We start from the raw sequence: 19,860 nt of genomic DNA, 5'->3' as shown, positions 1-19,860 counted from the left end.
CATGTATCTGTAGTGATCTTACAGCAGAAGTATTAAAGCTACGCCTGCTAAGAAAGGGCATAGGTTTGGGCGGCTTTTTGTATCATTTATATGCTCTATATTTAATACTAAACCACTGTTATCCCTACCCCACACACACACACACACACACACTAAACCCTGTCCACATTCTCTACCACTTTTCAAAAGTGGCAAGGGGAAAAAAATTAGAAATTATTGCACAACTTTGGGATGTGCCTTAAACTGTTACCTTTATTTGCCACAAAACCAGAGTAAATGGTTTAATATCACCCCACCCTATAGATTTACAACATACTGGCTGCCAGACACTACCACTAGAGGGGGCTAACGCCATAATGTGTTATTACTGAGTCCAATGTATCAGTATGCAGTGAGCTCCTCCTAGTGGCAGCTGCAAGCTTCCAGCATATTAGATTTTAAAGAGGCAGTACAAAGGCAAAAGGGAATTTCATGTAAATCCTTATCTATTTGATACTGTAATCTACACTATTTTCTATTATACCTGTATTAAAAAATTCCCACTATTCCCCAACATACACCATACACTATCAAACTGTTACTCTTTTTTTCAAGATCCTGTCTGATGACGATTCACTTGAGAATCCCAGTGCATGCTGGGATACTCAAAGTGTCATCAGGGGGAAGAGTCTGTGGCAGTGATCATGGCCTCTGCCACTCCCTGAATTTAAGCATCATGACGACGCTGGTTTCAGGGGCTGGTCTCTCCCTTGGTGTACCTCTGTGCACTGTGCAATCTACCCCGCACTCGCTCTGTTAGCTGCTCAGATCTGTAAGGATCAGCCAGTAATAGAGCAGTGTCTATACCTGGCATGCAGAAGACCAATGCCCTCTACAGCGCTAATTTACTGCATGCCGGGTAGACAGACATGCTCTGTTACATGATCTGATCAGATTACAGAGTAGGTGGTGTCACTGTGCATACCGCACAATGCACTGTGCAGGGAGGACAGAGCAGGAACAGCAGGGAGGGACACAGAGGGACAGACCAGCCCCTGAAACTAGTCATACTAGTCATAATGACGCTTTGTTTCAAGGTTACTGCCACAGACGCTGTACTCTGATGACACTTCATTTGAGTATCCCAGCCTGCACTGTGATTCTCAAACAAACCAGCATAAGAAAAAAAAATAGGAAAAAAAAAATAGAATAGCAGTTTAACAGCGTAGTTAGGGAATACTAGGGACTAATTATTAATACAACTATATTAGAAAGTAGCTTAGATAATAGCATCATATAGATAGGGATTTAAGTCAAATATCCTTTTGCCTTTGGACCACTCCTTTAATCACAGTCTATGCAGGCAGTGAAGGATAGTTGGTATCAGGCAGATTAAGAAATGAATTAGCCAAAACCTATTTAAAAAAAAAATGGTGCTTATGAGTGGACATTCAGAACTTTATATGCAGCATTTGCCAGAAGCACAGATCCAATTTTATTCACGAGCACAGCTTTGGGAATGCATCTTATTCGTTGATACCTAGTCACTTCTAATCTACATAATAAGTGTATATGCAAATACACACTTATACATCTGTATATAGCTTTCACTTCTACATAAGAAACAAAAGTGCAATATAATAGTAGAACAGGTTTTACACATTCGTGCACAGCCTTTTTCTGCAGTCACAGGTGGAAAGGCACAAATACATGTTATAAATACCTTCTGCCACAACCAAGGCAGAGGCTATGGGACCTCCAGATGCAGCTCCACAAACACATCTGTCCCCACATATGCACTTACATTCCATAGCTTTGAGGATACAGTAAGCACTGGACGCACCGGGTAAAAATATAAAACACTAGTCTGCAAATATCTGGGTGGCAGACTTCTTTCTTCTTTGTTGTAGGAAATTAGGTCACTCATTCTTGGTCCAGCGGTTGTGGAGTGAACGTCTGAAACGCTATATTGCCCATAGGGCCTCTGTAAAAAAAAAGCCTCTGGAAACACCTATTAGACTAGCTTAAATAAGAATATCCTCTCTGAAGTATGGCTATGAAATCGGTCATAAAAGGGACACGTCGGTGTATACAGATTGTGTACACAACATATGTCCACACTGCACCCTGTTCTATGGTTTTAGAAAAGACTGGTAGTCTCGTTAGCCATTATTACATTTTCCTAGGCAGATACGTGGCATTTGACTTGAGTGAAAGACGGAAGTAAAGCAGTTGCGGTCAGTCTGGGTGCGTGTACACGACACACGCATGCACAATTATTTTGCTCATTTGTGCTGCAAACCAGTCACTCCAGTCGCAAAGAGATAAATGGTCCATAGAGCTCCTTCCCAGGAGACAAGAATCTCCCGGATGTATGGGCTGAACGTCTAAAACAGAGATTCAGCTAGCATTTAATCGGAGCCATGCTGGGCATCTGTACTCTGCTGTGGCGCACTAGCTTCTGAGAGTAACCCTGATGACACAGACGCTGAGAGACTGTTTTGCTCTACATCAGTGCTAGTAGTTGAAATGTTTACAGGGTTACAGTCTGTGGGAAGGGTTGTTACTTGCACTTGGGGTTCCTTGAGTTTTTTGGGACTATTACTAGGTGTAGGAGTTAGCAGAACAGGAGGAGGGTCACCAGTTTGCGTCATTTCTGCCGTGCCAGCTTCGCGAGGTTGGCTCACAGCCATTTCCCGTGGTGATTCTTCAGACACACCAGTCAGAAGCTCTAAAACATCTTCTACAGGTTGTGTAGGATCTACACCTCCATCTGAACCTGCTGCCACTAAGCTAGCTGCTGGTGTCTGCAGAGTAAAGCTGGGGCCTGGGGGAGGCGTTACAATGGAGGGTTCGGATGTAGTGTTATTATTCAGGTTGTCCTGAAGGCTGGTTTGGTTCTGACCAGCCTGCTGGTTTTGAAGGAGCATTTCCTGGATACGAATCTGTTGAAGGATGGCCGGCAGTTCATAGTGATGGAAAAAATAGATCATAGAGTGCTATGGGAGGAAAAGCAAAAGCATTACGTCAGACATGGTCACCATTATTGCACATATGCATAAAGCTAGGTTTTTTTTTTATCTCATACGTAGGAATCAGATGGAAAAGCTTGAATTCCTACAAAAATATTTTAATAAAGTACAGTGGAACCTCGGTTTACGAGTAACCCAGTTAGCGAGTATTTCGCTATACGAACAAAGCTTGCTGTAAATTTGTAACTCAGTTTACGAGCAAGCTTTGCCGTATGAGCAAATACTCACCGCACACACTTCCGGTTCCGTCCTTTCACCGCATTCTGACCCGCTCTTGCAGTCCACATAAACACACACAAACACATATTATACTCACCTTACCCCTCCATTCCATCGACGGCCTCCTGGCTCTTGTAGTCCGCAGGTACAGTATGTGTATCCGGTAACCATCGCAACGATGCAGGAGCTTCCGCTGTCAACCGCTTCTCAAAGGCAGTGCGCTGACTAATCAGAGGCAAGCGGCTCATGCCTTTGACGTCAGTGCGCTGGCCAATCAGAGGCAAGCAGCTCCTATGTATGACGTCTGCTGTTGAAGTGTTGACAGCGGAAGCTCCAGCATCGGTCGCGATGGTTACCGGATACACATACCTGCAGACTACAAGAACCAGGAGGCCGCCGATGGAACGGAGGGTAAGGTGCGCATAATATGTATGTATGTATGTATGTATGTATGTATGTATGTATGTATGTATGTATGTATGTATGTATGTGTGTGTGTGTGTGTGTGTGTGTGTGTGTGTGTGTGTGTGTGTGTGTGTGTGTGTGTGTGTGTGTGTGTGTGTGTGATGGCACAATAGGGGTCCAGGATGAGACATTGCACAAGTTGTGGAATGAATTGTCTGAGCTGCAATGATTTCCTATGGGAAATTTTGCTTTGCTGAACGAGTAACTTGGTTTACAAGCAACTCCCAGAACGGATTGTTCTCGTAAACCAAGGTTCCACTGTATGTATAAATCAGATTACTGCATGTGAATGTCAGCATTCAGGCTCACTCTGACCCAGGCAAACCAGACCCTAGAAAGAGCAAATAGTTTTATGGTTTTTTTTCCGCCTCAAATTCCAAGAGCCAAAACGGCATGATTTTTACAACCCTGTAAAGGGTTTGCATGGGCAGGAGTAAGCCTGTGCTTACTCACATTCACCTTTCTAGATTTATTTTTTTAAAGCATTTTAAATATTTTCTCATTTTTAAGCATCTGCTTCATCCATACTATAGTAATACTGTAACACTGTAATTACACTAATTATAAAATTAACTATCTCATATCAAGCTCAGCCATAGGCCCTAGCCCTGTTTCCACCTCCTGAGAGAACCTATCAGAAAATGACCTATGGTTCAAAACAAGTTTGTGTGTTAGCCAATATTTAATATTTTTTTAATGTACATGTGTTTCCTGACACTGGTGTGAAAATTACAGGATTCATATTTGTTATTTTTAATACAGATCGTGATATAGAAAAAACACCTATAAACAATGCATTTAACACAAAATCTTGATTTAAACAATAGGTAATTTTCAGATGATAGTTTTCCTTTAAATGCCGCTGTTACAACAGAACTACTACAACTGCATCTCAATAAATTAGAATATCATAAAAAGTTAATTTCAGTAATTCAATACATAAAGGGAAACATATATTATAGTCATTACACACAGAGTGATCTATTTCACGTGTTTACTTCTGTTAATGTTTACGATTATGGAGGCCCAAAAGTCATCTCAGAAAATTAGAATAATTATTACAAAACACCTGCAAAGGCTTCCCAAGCATTTAAATGGTCCCTTAGTCTGGCTCAGAAGGCTACACAATCATGGGGAGGACTGCTGACATGACAGATGTCGAGAAGACAGTCATTGACACACTCCACAAGGAGAGAAAGCCACAAAAGGTCATGGCTAAAGAAGCTGGCTGTTCAGATTGCTGTATCCAAGTATATTATTGGAAGGTTGAGTGGAAGGAAAAAGTGTGGTAGGAAAAAGGTGCACAAGCAACATGGATAACCGAAGCCTTGATAGGTTTGTTAAGAAAAGGCAATTCAAATATTTGGGGGGAAGAGTCACAAGGAGTGGACTGCTGCTGGAGTCAGTGCTTCCAGAGCCACCTCACACAGACATATCCAGGGCATGGGCTACAAGTGTCACATTCCTTGTGTTAAGCCACTCATAACCAATAGACAACGCCAGAAGCGTCTTACCCGGGCCAAGGAGAAAAAGAACTGACACTTGCTCAGTGCTCCAAGGTGTTGTTTTCAGATGAAAGTAAATTTTGCATTTCATTTGGAAATCAAGGTCCCAGAGTCTGGAGGAAGTGTGGAGAGGCCACAATCCAAGCTGCTTGAGGTCTAGTGTGAAGTTTCCACAGTCAGTGATGGTTTGGGGAGCTGTGTCATCTTGTGGTGTAGGTCCACTGTGTTTTATCAAGACCAAAGTCAGTGCAGCCGTCTACCAGGAAATTTTAGAGCACTTCATGCTTCCCTCTGCCAACAAGCTTTTTGGAGATAGAAATTTCATTTTTCCAGCAGGACTTGGCACCTGTCCACACTGCCAAAAGTACCAATATCTGGTTTAATAACCACAGTATCACTGTGCTTGATTGGCCAACAAACTCCCCTGACCTAATGGAGTATTATTGTTAAGAGGAAGAAGAGAGACACCAGACCCAACAATGCAGACGAGCTGAAGGCTGCTATCAAAGCAACCTGGGCTTCCATAACACCTCAGCAGGGCCATAGGCTGATCACCTCCATGCCACACAGCATTGATGCAGTAATTCATGCAACAGGAGCCCCGACCAAGTATTGAGTGAATTTACTGTACATACTTTTTAGTAAGCGCCAACATTTGAGTTTAAAATAAATTTTTTCAGTTGGTCTTAAATAATATTCTAATTTTCTGAGAATGATTTTGGGTTTTCATTGATTGTAAGCCATAATCATCAACATTAGCAGAAATAAACACTTGAAATAGATTTCTCTGTGTGTAATGACTCTATATAATATATCTATATATATAATTGCCTTATTCTGTCTGTCTGTCTGTCATGCTCCAAAATTGTGTCCTTACGGTGACACAAAGCTGATTGGCCGCTGGGCTCGCCATGGCCCCGCCCCCCCACACGGATTGGCCTCTCGCCCCGGCTCTCTGCAGGCCCCGCCCCCCTCACGCAATGCACGCTCGCTCTGGCCCCGCCCTCGCACGCATTCCCCCAACTGACACGGAGCCCCAGGTGAGTACACACACACATCAGATCACACTCACTCTCACACACACCTCACACACACATCACATCCACACACTCACAACATCCTGGGATATCGCTTGCTTCTCGGCGGCGGTACTGTGCTGTGAGCTTTCAGGACCTGCCGGAGGATCACATGGCCGGAAGCATGTGGTATCTCCGGATGTTGTGAGTATGAGCACCTATGTGTAATATCGTCAATGTGTGTGTGCGTGAGTGTATGTGATCGGGTGGGTCTGAGTGTGAGTGTATACAATCGGATCTGTGAGTGGCGGCAGAGGAGCATGGCGTGCTGGAGGAGGCTGGGAGGAGAGAGGCTGATCCTGGGGAAGGCTGGGAGGGGGGAGGCTGAGAGAAGAGAGGCTGATGATGCTGGGGACAGAGAGGCTGATGATGCTGGGGACAGAGAGGCTGATGATGCTGGGGACAGAGAGGCTGATGATGCTGGGGACAGAGAGGCTGATGATGCTGGGGACAGAGAGGCTGATGATGCTGGGGACAGAGAGGCTGATGATGCTGGGGACAGAGAGGCTGATGATGCTGGGGACAGAGAGGCTGATGATGCTGGGGACAGAGAGGCTGATGATGCTGGGGACAGAGAGGCTGATGATGCTGGGGACAGAGAGGCTGATGATGCTGGGGACAGAGAGGCTGATGATGCTGGGGACAGAGAGGCTGATGATGCTGGGGACAGAGAGGCTGATGATGCTGGGGACAGAGAGGCTGATGATGCTGGGGACAGAGAGGCTGATGATGCTGGGGACAGAGAGGCTGATGATGCTGGGACAGAGAGGCTGATGATGCTGGGGACAGAGAGGCTGATGATGCTGGGGACAGAGAGGCTGATGATGCTGGGGACAGAGAGGCTGATGATGCTGGGGACAGAGAGGCTGATGATGCTGGGGACAGAGAGGCTGATGATGCTGGGGACAGAGAGGCTGATGATGCTGGGGACAGAGAGGCTGATGATGCTGGGGACAGAGAGGCTGATGATGCTGGGGACAGAGAGGCTGATGATGCTGGGGACAGAGAGGCTGATGATGCTGGGGACAGAGAGGCTGATGATGCTGGGACAGAGAGGCTGATGATGCTGGGGACAGAGAGGCTGATGATGCTGGGGACAGAGAGGCTGATGATGCTGGGGACAGAGAGGCTGATGATGCTGGGGACAGAGAGGCTGATGATGCTGGGGACAGAGAGGCTGATGATGCTAGGGACAGAGAGGCTGATGATGCTGGGGACAGAGAGGCTGATGATGCTGGGGACAGAGAGGCTGATGATGCTGGGGACAGAGAGGCTGATGATGCTGGGGACAGAGAGGCTGATGATGCTGGGGACAGAGAGGCTGATGATGCTGGGGACAGAGAGGCTGATGATGCTGGGGACAGAGAGGCTGATGATGCTGGGGACAGAGAGGCTGATGATGCTGGGGACAGAGAGGCTGATGATGCTGGGGACAGAGAGGCTGATGATGCTGGGGGACAGAGAGGCTGATGATGCTGGGACAGAGAGGCTGATGCTGGGGACAGAGAGGCTGATGCTGGGGACAGAGAGGCTGATGCTGGGGACAGAGAGGCTGATGCTGGGACAGAGAGGCTGATGCTGGGGACAGAGAGGCTGATGCTGGGGACAGAGAGGCTGATGCTGGGGACAGAGAGGCTGATGCTGGGGACAGAGAGGCTGATGCTGGGGACAGAGAGGCTGATGCTGGGGACAGAGAGGCTGATGCTGGGGACAGAGAGGCTGATGCTGGGGACAGAGAGGCTGATGCTGGGGACAGAGAGGCTGATGCTGGGGACAGAGAGGCTGATGCTGGGGACAGAGAGGCTGATGCTGGGGACAGAGAGGCTGATGCTGGGGACAGAGAGGCTGATGCTGGGGACAGAGAGGCTGATGCTGGGGACAGAGAGGCTGATGCTGGGGACAGAGAGGCTGATGCTGGGGACAGAGAGGCTGATGCTGCGGGCAGAGAGGCTGATGCTGCGGGCAGAGAGGCTGATGCTGCGGGCAGAGAGGCTGATGCTGCGGGCAGAGAGGCTGATGCTGCGGGCAGAGAGGCTGATGCTGCGGGCAGAGAGGCTGATGCTGCGGGCAGAGAGGCTGATGCTGCGGGCAGAGAGGCTGATGCTGCGGGTAGAGAGGCTGATGCTGGCGCAGCATGGCGGATGGAGCACGTTTGGGAGTGCGCAGCATGGCGGATGGAGCACGTTTGGGAGTGCGCAGCATGGCGGATGGAGCACGTTTGGGAGTGCGCAGCATGGCGGATGGAGCACGTTTGGGAGTGCGCAGCATGGCGGATGGAGCACGTTTGGGAGTGCGCAGCATGGCGGATGGAGCACGTTTGGGAGTGCGCAGCATGGCGGATGGAGCATGTTTGGAGTGCGCAGCATGGCGGATGGAGCACGATGGGGAGTGCGCAACATAGGGGATGGAGCACGTTTGGGAGTGCGCAGCATGGGAGATGGAGCACGATGGGGGGTGCGCAGCATAGGGGATGGAGCACGATGGGGAGTGCGCTGCATGGGGGATGGAGCACGATGGGGAGTGCGGAGTATGGCGGATGGAGCACGATGGGGAGTGCGGAGTATGGCGGATGGAGCACGATGGGGAGTGTGAGTATGGCGGATGGAGCACGTTTGGGAGTGCGCAGCATGGCGGATGGAGCACGTTTGGGAGGTGCGCAGCATGGCGGATGGAGCACGTTTGGGAGTGCGCAGCATGGGAGATGGAGCACGATGGGGAGTGCGCAGCATGGCGGATGGAGCACGTTTGGGAGTGCGCAGCATGGGGGATGGAGCACGTTTGGGAGTGCGCAGCATGGCGGATGGAGCACGTTTGGGAGTGCGCAGCATGGCGGATGGAGCACGTTTGGGAGTGCGCAGCATGGCGGATGGAGCACGATGGGGAGTGCGCAGCATGGGGGATGGAGCACGTTTGGGAGTGCGCAGCATGGGGGATGGAGCACGATGGGGAGTGCGCTGCATGGCGGATGGAGCACGTTTGGGAGTGCGCAGGATGGGAGATGGAGCACGATGGGGGGTGCGCAGCATAGGGGATGGAGCACGATGGGGAGTGCGCTGCATGGGGGATGGAGCACGATGGGGAGTGCGCTGCATGGGGATGGAGCACGATGGGGAGTGCGCTGCATGGGGGATGGAGTACGATGGGAAGTGCACACCTCCCCCCAACACACACACATGCGCGCGCGCGCACACTGCACAACACACCACACACACACACTGGGAACCACAAACAACTGCCCTACACAGACACCCACACACAGACAACGCTGCACACACAAATATACGCACATACCGCACAACACACACATTGCACAAAACATACCTCCCCCCAAAACACACCACACACACACAAACCGCGCAACACACACACACAACGCTACAGACACACAGCGCTCCACAAACAACGCAACACACAAACAACACCGCTCTCACCCCCCATCACACCCAGACAACACCCAGAACATGTACAGCGCCCTACACAAACACTTGGTAACTACACACAACAACATCTATATATATATATCTAACAAAAATCATACATGAACTACACAATACGTAAATTCTAGAATACCCGATGCGTAGAATCGGGCCACCTTCTAGTAAGAATATATTCCTCTGTGTGTAATGACTGTATAATCTATCTATATATATAATTGCCTTATTCTGTCTGTCTGTCTGTCTGTCTTGCTCCAAAATTGTGTCCCGGGACATGTCCTTACAGTGACAAACAGCCGATTGGCGGCTGGCCTCGCCATGTCCCCGCCCCCCTTGCACGGATTGGCCGCTCGCCTTGCCTTGGCTCCTCCCCCCCGCACGGATTGGCCGCTCGCCTCGCCTCGGGTCCGCCCCCCCTCGCACGGATTGGCCATGTCGTTACGGTGACAAACAGCGGATTGGCCGCTGGGCTCGCCATGGCCCCGCCCCCCCGCACGGATTGGCCGCTCGGCTTCACGGACTCAACATGGCCCCGCCCCCCCGCACGGATTGGGCGCTCGCATCCTCCCCCCCCGCACGGATTGGCCGCTCTCCTCGCCCAGGCTCCGCCCCCCCCCGCAGATTGGCCGATCGCCCAGGCTCCGCCCCCCACACGAGGTGAGCGCATCAAGGTCCTGCGGCGGAACGAACACACTCACACACACACACACACACACACACTCACACACACACACTCACACACTCACACACTCACACACTCACACACTCACACACTCACACACTCACACACTCACACACTCACACACTCACACACTCACACACTCACACCATCCCGTGATATCGCTTGCTTCTCGGCGGCGATACTGTGTAGTGATCTTCCAGGACCTGCCGGAGGATCACATGGCCGGAAGCATGTGGTATCTCCGGATGTTGTGATTGTGTCAGCGCGTGTATGCGATCGGATGTGTGTGAGTGTATGTTTGAGTGTATGCGATCGGATCCGTGAGTGTCGGCAGAGGAGCACGGCGTGCAGCACAGCTGCTGGGACCGCCCACCGGTGGGCACAGGGAGAAGTGAGGTGTGTGTGTGAGTGTATGCGATCAGATGTGTGCGTGTTTAATGTCTGATGTGTGACTGTGGAGCACAATGGGGAGTGCGCAGCATGGGGGATGGAGCACGATGGGGAGGTGCGCTGCATGGGGGATGGAGCACGATGGGGAGTGCGCAGCATGGGAGATGGAGCACGTTTGGGAGTGCGCAGCATAGGGGATGGAGCACGATGGGGAGTGCGCAGCATGGGGGATGGAGCACGATGGGGAGTGCGCAGCATGGGGGATGGAGCACGATGGGGGGTGCGCAGCATGGGGGATGGAGCACGATGGGGAGTGCGCAGCATGGGGGATGGAGCACGATGGGGAGTGCGCAGCATGGGGGATGGAGCACGATGGGGAGTGCGCAGCATGGGGGATGGAGCACGATGGGGAGTGCGCAGCATGGGGGATGGAGCACGATGGGGAGTGCGCAGCATGGGGGATGGAGCACGATGGGGAGTGCGCAGCATGGGGGATGGAGCACGATGGGGAGTGCGCAGCATGGGGGATGGAGCACGATGAGGGGTGCGCAGCATGGGGGATGGAGCACGATGGGGAGTGCGCAGCGTGGGGATGGAGCACGATGGGGAGTGCGCAGCATGGAGGATAAGAGCACGATGGGTGGTGCGCAGCATGGGGGATGGAGCACGATGGGGAGTGCGCAGCATGGGAGATGGAGCACGTTTGGGAGTGCGCAGCATAGGGGATGGAGCACGATGGGGAGTGCGCAGCATGGGGGATGGAGCACGATGGGGAGTGCGCAGCATAGGGGATGGAGCACGATGGGGAATGCGCAGCATGGGGGATGGAGCACGATGGGGAATGCGCAGCATGGGGGATGGACCACGATGGGGAATGCGCAGCATGGGGGATGGACCACGATGGGGAATGCGCAGCATGGGGGATGGAGCACGATGGGGAATGCGCAGCATGGGGGATGGAGCACAATGGGGAATGCGCAGCATGGGGGATGGAGCACAATGGGGAATGCGCAGCATGGGGGATGGAGCACAATGGGGAATGCGCAGCATGGGGGATGGAGCACAATGGGGAATGCGCAGCATGGGGGATGGAGCACGATGGGGAGTGGGGATGGAGCACGATGGGGGGGTGCGCAGCATGGGGGATGGAGCACGATGAGGGGTGCACATCTCCCCCCAAAACACACACAAACACACACTACACACACACTGGGAACCACAAACACTGCCCTACACAGACACCCACACACACACAACGCCGCACACACACAACACCCAACACACAAACACCGCGGCACACACAAATATACGCACATACAGAATAACACACACATTGCACAAAACATACCTCCCCCCAAACACACACAAACTGCGCAACACACATACACAATGATACAGACACACAGCGCTCTACAAACAACGCAACACACAAACACCGCTCTCACCCCCCCGCCACACCCAGACAACACCCAGAACATGTACAGCGCCCTACACAAACACTTGCTAACTACAGACAACAATATATATATATATATATATATATATATATATATATATATATATATATATATATATATATATATATATATAACAAAAATCATACATTAACTACACAATACGTAAATTCTAGAATACCCGATGCGTAGAATCGGGCCACCTTCTAGTATATATATAATTGCCTTATTCTGTCTGTCTGTCTTGCTCCAAAATTGTGTCACCGTGACAGTGTCGTTAGAGTGATAACTGTCGGATTGGCCGTTGGGCTCGGCCTGGCCCCGCCCCCCCACGGATTGGCCGCTCGCCTTGGCCTGGCCCCGCCCCCCGCGTGGATTAGCCGCTCGCCTTGGCCCTCCGCACGCATCGCCCGCTCCAGCGTACACCGGCTCCCGATACACATGTGCAGGGAGCCGGCATACGCTGACGCCTCGCCCGCTCGCCCCCGCCACACTCGGCCCCAACCCCGGCGGCCATAACCTTGCGATGCTGAGATCGTGACGGAGCCGGTGTACGCTGGTAACCATGATACACATCGCGTAACTATAGGAAGCGCTTCTCTTAGTTACCCGATGTGTATCATGGTTACCAGCGTACACCAGCTCCCGGTACACATGTGCAGGGAGCCGCATACGCTGACGCCTCGCCCGCTCAGCCCCAGCATGGGGGATGGAGCACGATGGGGGGTGCGCAGCATGGAGGATGGAGCACGATGGGGGGTGCACAGCATGGGGGATGGAGCACGATGGGGATGCGCAGCATGGGGGAAGGAGCACGATGGGGGGTGCGCAGCATGGAGGATGGAGCACGATGGGGGGTGCACAGCATGGGGGATGGAGCACGATGGGGATGCGCAGCATGGGGGATGGAGCACGATGGGGATGCGCAGCATGGGGGAAGGAGCACGATGGGGGGTGCACAGCATGGGGGATGGAGCACGATGGGGGTGCACACCTTCCCCCAAAACACACACACACCGCCACACGCGCACCACACCACACCACACCACACCACATTATATATATAAAAAACAAAAATCATACATTAACTACACAATACGTAAATTCTAGAATACCCGATGCGTTAGAATCGGGCCACCTTCTAGTATATAATAAACGCGTGAAATAGATCACTGTGTGTAATGACTATATAATAAATGCATTTACCTTTTTGCAAATTAACTTTTTGATGATATTCTAATTTATTGAGATGCACGTGCAGATCCAATCGCAGCTGTTAGATTCTATAGGTTGGCTTCACGTTTGTGATCAGATTTGGCTGTACGGCCAGGTCTCCTGACTTGAGAGGACTGTCTCAGTCCCAAATGAGGCAGTTAGCTCAGATTAGGAGAATCGGTGGTTTGGCTGAGGAGACCAATCCAAGAACGGACTACGTGAAAGAGGCCATACATGTAATCAGCACATTCAAGGGACGGATGCCATACCGTGAATCTACAAGCAACTAGTCAATGACAGGTGAGAACGGGCGGGGTAAGGCAGGGTTAGCACTATCCAAGCTCAAAAGTATGTGTCCACTGTATGCTGTAGTAGCTGCTTTTTTTTTTTTTTTTTTTTTTTTTTTTTTAAACACGCACAACATGTTTGTGGTCAATTAGGGCATATATATATATATATATATATATATATATATATATATATATATATATATATATACATATATATATATTATATATATAATTAGTCTACTTGTTCCAAAAAATGCTGCCCTTAACAGAAAAGCATAGTATCTTGATACATCTGCGTTAAAGTTGCTCTTACGAAGTTTATAGCAGCAGGGGTTAAAAATGAAAGCCTGTGCAATCTTGTTCACATGTAAATCTATATTACACTCAAAACACTTTAACATACAATGTAAAGACTAAGTACAAATGTTGGGGACATTAGTGGTAAATGCTACCATCTTATGAGCTATGTGAGGTCATACGGTAAGCTAGTGTAATCTTTCCCACAATACAAACTACTTTTTATGAGGAAATACCGTATTTTTCATTTTTTCATGCTCTGTGTGGGGCTGCACTGCTCCGTGCGACTCTGCTCTGTGTGGGTCTCTACTGCTCCGTGCGGCTCTGCTATGTGTGGGGCTGCACTGCTCCGTGCGGCTATGCTCTGTGTGGGGCTGCACTGCTCAATGCGGCTCTGCTCTGTGTGGGGCTGCACTGCTCCGTGCGGCTCTGCTCTGTGTGGGGCTGCACTGCTCCGTGCGGCTCTGCTCTGTGTGGGTCTCTACTGCTCCGTGCGGCTCTGCTATGTGTGGGGCTGCACTGCTCCGTGCGGCTATGCTCTGTGTGGGGCTGCACTGCTCAATGCGGCTCTGCTCTGTGTGGGGCTGCACTGCTCCGTGCGGCTCTGCTCTGTGTGGGGCTCTGCTCTGTGTGGGGCTGCACTGCTCTGTGCGGCTCTGCTCCGTGCGGGGTTGCACTATGTGGGGCTGCACTGCTCCGTGCGGCTCTGCTCTGCATGGGGCTGCACTGCTCCGTGCGGGGTTGCACTGTGTGGGGCTGCACTGCTCCATGTGGGGCTGCACTGCTCCGTGCGGCTCTGCTCTTCGTGGAGCTGCACTGCTCCGTGCGGCTCTGCTCTGTGTGGGGCTGCACTGCTCCGTGCGGCTCTGCTCTGTGTGGGGCTGCACTGCTCCATGTGGGGCTGCACTGCTCCGTACGGCTCTGCTCTGCATGGGGCTTTACTGCTCCGTGCGGCTCTGCTCTGCGTGGAGCTGCACTGCTCTGTGCAGCTCTGCTCTGTGTGGGGCTGCACTGCTCCGTGCGGGGTTGCACTGTGTGGGGCTGCACTGCTCCATGTGTGGCTGCACTGCTCCGTGCGGCTCTGCTCTGTGTGGGGCTGCACTGCTCCGTGCGGCTCTGCTCTGTGTGGGGCTGCACTGCTCCGTGCGGCTCTGCTCTGTGTGGGGCTGCACTGCTCCTTCACCCAACCTAAGGTTTCCATATCTAAAAGAAGAAGGAACCCAGCGGTGTCTGAAAAAAAGTCTAACAGTCTATACTGGTGTAAGGGGTACTTCTCACATAGCGAGTTCGCTAGCGAGATCGCTGCTGAGTCACAGGTTTTGTGACGTACCAGTGACCTCATCGATCTCGCTGTGTGTGACACTAAGCAGCGACCTGGCCCCTGCTGTGAAAATCGCTGATCGTTACACACTTTTCTGGTTCACTTTTTGCTCATTGATCTCCCACTGTGCAGCACATGTCGGTGTGTTTGATGGCGGGAGACCAACGAGCACCGACTCTGTGTAAGCAGCATACACTGGTAACCAGGGTAAATATCGGGTAGCTAAGCGAAGCGCTTTGCTTAGTTACCCGATGTGTACCCTAGCTACGTATACAGGCAGCCAACACTGGCAGCCTGTAAGCAGTGTACGCTGGTAACCAGGGTAAATATCGGGTAACTAAGGAAAGCGCTTTGCTTAGTTACCCGATATTTACCCTGGTTACCAAGCTCAGCATCATTACTTGAGTCGCTGGTGGCTGGTAAGATCTGCCTGTTTGACAGCTCACTAGCGACCCTGTAGCAACGTACCAGCGATCCTGACCAGGTCATATCGTGGTCAGAATCGCTGGTACGTCGTTTAGTGAGACGGTACCCTAAGTCATTTTGACAACTATGCATGATGTGCTCATGTGTAACAGTTAATATAGATGCTCTAATGTGAATATAGCCTTATCAACACTAACATTTCATTTCTGAGATAACACACGAATCATTACCTGGATGAAGAGCCAGGATGTGACCAGAGCCAGGCTGCTGTACTGACCATTGAAGCGATAATGGTAGGCATAGAATGCAAAGTGATACAGGTAGAAGAATCTGGATGGAATATAAGCAACACACAAAATTACAGTTCACAATTAACGGCTTTGGATTTTTCAATATCATGTATTTTCCTGGCATGTTACATATTGCTGCACACCATTTAAAGGAAAGTTAATAAAAAAATGTTGCATTGTTACCTTTTTGTGTGTAAATATAGATCCCAGAATTCTAAGTCATCAATTAATAGTAGGAACTTGAGTGGTAAAAGCAGTTACAGTGGAACCTCGCTTAATGAGTAACCCACTTAACGAGAATTTTGCTTAACAAGTAAAGCTTTCTGTAAATTTGTAACCCGCTTTACGAGAAAGCTTTGCTGGACGAGCAAAATCCTCACCGCACACACTTCCGGTTCCTACATCCACCGCGCTCTGACCTGCACTTGCAGTCCACACAAACACACACAAGGACGCACAAAACACACACAAGCACGCACAAAACACACACACACACACGCACGCACATACAGTATTATGCTCACCTTACCTTCCGTTCCACCGCCGGTCTCAAGGTTCTTGCAGTTCCCGGGTACATCGCGACGTGCTCGTGGCGAAAAACAAGTACCATGAGGCCGGCGGTGGAATGGAAGGTAAGGTGAGCATATAATATGTGTACCTTCCGTTTCATTGCCGGCCTCCTGGGTCCTGTAGTTCGCCGCTCCACTCCAGGCTGTGCATCGGCATCCATAACGATGAAGCAGGAACTTCCTGTCACCGCTACTCAAAGGCAGCGCGCTGGCCAATCAGAGGCAAGCGGCTCTGCCCTGGACGTCAGCGCTCTGGCCGCGGAAGTTCCTCCCTCGTCGTTATGGTAACCCGATACACAGCCCGGCCCCGTACCAGAGAACAACAAGTCCCAGGAGACCGGCGATGGAACGGAAGGTAAGGTGAGCATATAATATGTGCGTGTGTGCGCGTGTGTTTGTGTATGTTTGTTTGTATGTGTTTGTGCATGTGTGGAATGACAGAATAGGGGACCAGGATGGGACATGTAACAAGTTGTGGAACGAATTGTCTGCATTGCAATGATTTCCTATGGGAAATCATGCTTTGCTGAACGAGTAACTTGGTTAACAAGCAACTCCCAGAACGGATTGTCCTCGTTAAGCAAGGTACCACTGTATATGCAGCCTAAATGTTCTTAGAGGGAATCTGTCAGCAGGGTTTTGCCCTCTCATCTGAGAGCAGTATGATGTAGAGACAGAGACCCTGATTCCAGCGATATATCACTTAGTTTACTGGGTGCAGCCGTTGTGACAACCAGAGTTCATAAATGTAGCAGAGTTCAGAAAGCTAACCACATTCACACAATCGCTCTCTGTACATTGTCTATTTATTGACAGTGAGCTGCTTATCAGAGGAGGAGGAATGTTTGAACAACTGCTCACAAGCCCTGTAGTCCTGTCAGTGATATCAGCTAGTGATAAAACCTTCATTGTAAATAAACAACAGCACACAGCCTAAAAAGTGACACATTGCTGAATTCAGGCTGTCCTCAGATTACATAGCAAAAACCTGCTGACATTCAATTTAAAGAGCTGTGGCGGTCTAAGAAGTAATGTCTGCATTTACACTGTGTGACTGCAAACTGAATTGTGACAGTGTGAAATGTGCATACGATCAGGGCTAGTCTGTATTCCCTGTTCGGGTGGCTGGTCATATGACCGGATGTATGCAATTATCACAACTGCGGTCACCAGCCTGTCTCACCCGGCTTCTCTCAAAAGACAAGAATTCAGAGACGGCGCTGGAGAATGTAAGCACCCACATATTGGGGGAGTAGAGGGGGATTGTGACAATGGGCACATCTCATACTCTCACAACACTGATTGCTTCTCAGGCCAGAAAACCCCCTTAGGCTATTTTCACACGCTGCTTTTGGTACGTTTTTTGCATGTGTTTTGTCATTGGTTTTATGCAAATCCATGCAAATAAAACTGTGCCTTCATAGCCAAGCAAAGCCTATGGGATTCCTGAAATCTCCTGCACACACAAAACACCAGCGTTTCTTCTTACTGAAATGGCAACCTGCTTGTTTTTTGCTGCATTTATGAAAGAAGCAGCATGACAATTCTAACGCACCATATCTGCAGCTCTCAGCTGTGTAGCTGTAATCTGGAGAAATGGAAGAGCGATCAGACGGCTGATTGTTATAGTCCCCTTAAGCCTGCTTTACACATTGCAATTTCGTATACGATATCATATGTGATTTGTAACGCCCCCATCGTATGTGTGGCACGTTTAATTTGTTGAACGTGCCGCACATACGAGTAACCCCCCGTCACACGTACTTACCTTCCATACAACCTCGATGTGGGCGGCGAACGTCCACTTCCTGGAGTATGAGGGACGTTCGGCGTCACATCGACGTCATGCGGCAGCCGGCCAATAGATGCGGAGGGGCGGAGCTGAGCGGGACGTAAACATCCCGCCCACCTCCTTCCTTCCGCACTGCTGGCCGGGAGCCGCGGGATGCAGGTAAGATCTGTTCATCGTTCCCAGGGTGTCACACACTGCGATGTGCGCTACCCCGGGTACGATGAACAATCTGACGTTCAATTCTAGAGAAAGGTACGACGTGCATGCGATGAACGTTTTACCGTTCAATCGCAATTGCACGTCGCTGTCACACACTGCAATGTAACTTACAATGCCGGATGTGCGTCACTTACGACGTGACCCCGCCGACACATTGTAAGATACATTGCAGCGTGTAAAGCGGGCTTAAGGGACCTAGTAAAATAAAAAAAAAAAAAGTTTTACAAAATTTAAAAAAATAAAAACCTTAACGTTTAAATCACCCCCCATTCGCCCCATTGAAAATCAAAGGGTTGAAAAAATGAAAAATATACACATTTGGTAATGCCGCATTCAGAAATGCCCGATTAAAAAAAAAAAAATCAATTAATCCGATCGGTAAACTGCAGCAAAAAAAAATACAAACGCCAAAATTATGTTGTGCGCCACTTTTTTTGGACAAATTTGTGAATTTTTTTTTAAACCCTTAGATAAAAGTAAACCTATACATGTTTGGTGTCTACAAACTCGTACCGAGCTGCGGCATCACACCCACACATCAGATTTACCATATAGTGAACATGGTGAATAAAATATCCCAAAAACTATTGTGCGAGTGCACTTTTTTTTGCAGTTTTCCAATACACTATATGGTAAAACTTATGGTTACATTTAAAAGTACAACTCGTTGCGCAAAAAACAAGCCCTCATATGGCAAGATTGACAGAAAAATAAAAAAAGTTACAGCTCTTGGAAGAGGGGAAAAAAAACCCCAAAAAACGGAAAAACGCCCGGGGTGAAGGTTAAGAACTCATCATGAATAAAAAACAAACACTTCAAACGCCAATACAAAGAGTATTCGATCAAGATTGGCATTGCAGCTCACCTCAGCCAGTGCCTCTTGCTGGTGTTGGTGTGGCAGCAGATGGCGTCATACTGATCAGCAAGCCACACAATGAGGATTATGTAGAAGGCAGTAGTTGTATCATTGAAGAACTCGGACATAATGGCTTCCATTCCTATAACGAGAGAGGAAATAAAGTAATAAGGATGCCATTGAGAACGAGCCTTCCAGCGTCTGGGCAGCGGACGTACCTACAAGGGCCAGGATCACAGTGAGCAGCGGGGCGGCAGGGAAAGCAATACTCATATTCATCTCCAGCATCTGCAGAAGATCCACTGTAGAGACGGAGGAAGACAACATGAAGGGGATGTCTTCTCAGACA

General features: G+C 49.9%; 1 protein-coding gene across 3 annotated transcripts in view; it reads right to left on the bottom strand.

Annotated features, from left to right (window-relative positions):
• Positions 1-1,416: 1,416 nt before the first annotated feature.
• TMEM259 (transmembrane protein 259) overlaps positions 1,417-19,860 on the bottom strand; it is a 59,495-nt gene continuing 41,051 nt past the window's right edge. For 2 of the 3 annotated variants that reach the window (XM_075314637.1, XM_075314645.1), the window contains exons 9-12: positions 19,730-19,813; positions 19,521-19,653; positions 16,016-16,115; positions 1,417-2,978 (exon numbers count right to left, since the gene is read on the bottom strand). In XM_075314637.1, coding sequence (XP_075170752.1) covers positions 2,391-2,978; positions 16,016-16,115; positions 19,521-19,653; positions 19,730-19,813 — 905 coding nt within the window. In that variant the 3' untranslated portion in view covers positions 1,417-2,390. Of the gene's footprint in view, positions 2,979-16,015; positions 16,116-19,516; positions 19,654-19,729; positions 19,814-19,860 lie in introns of those variants that run through there. The other variant, XM_075314655.1, reaches the window with a different exon arrangement.

This window comes from Anomaloglossus baeobatrachus, chromosome 1 (assembly GCF_048569485.1).
Source record: "Anomaloglossus baeobatrachus isolate aAnoBae1 chromosome 1, aAnoBae1.hap1, whole genome shotgun sequence".
Lineage (NCBI taxonomy): Eukaryota > Metazoa > Chordata > Amphibia > Anura > Aromobatidae > Anomaloglossus > Anomaloglossus baeobatrachus.
The sequence above is the reverse complement of the archived record's forward strand: the minus strand, read 5'-3'. Positions and strand labels throughout refer to the sequence as shown.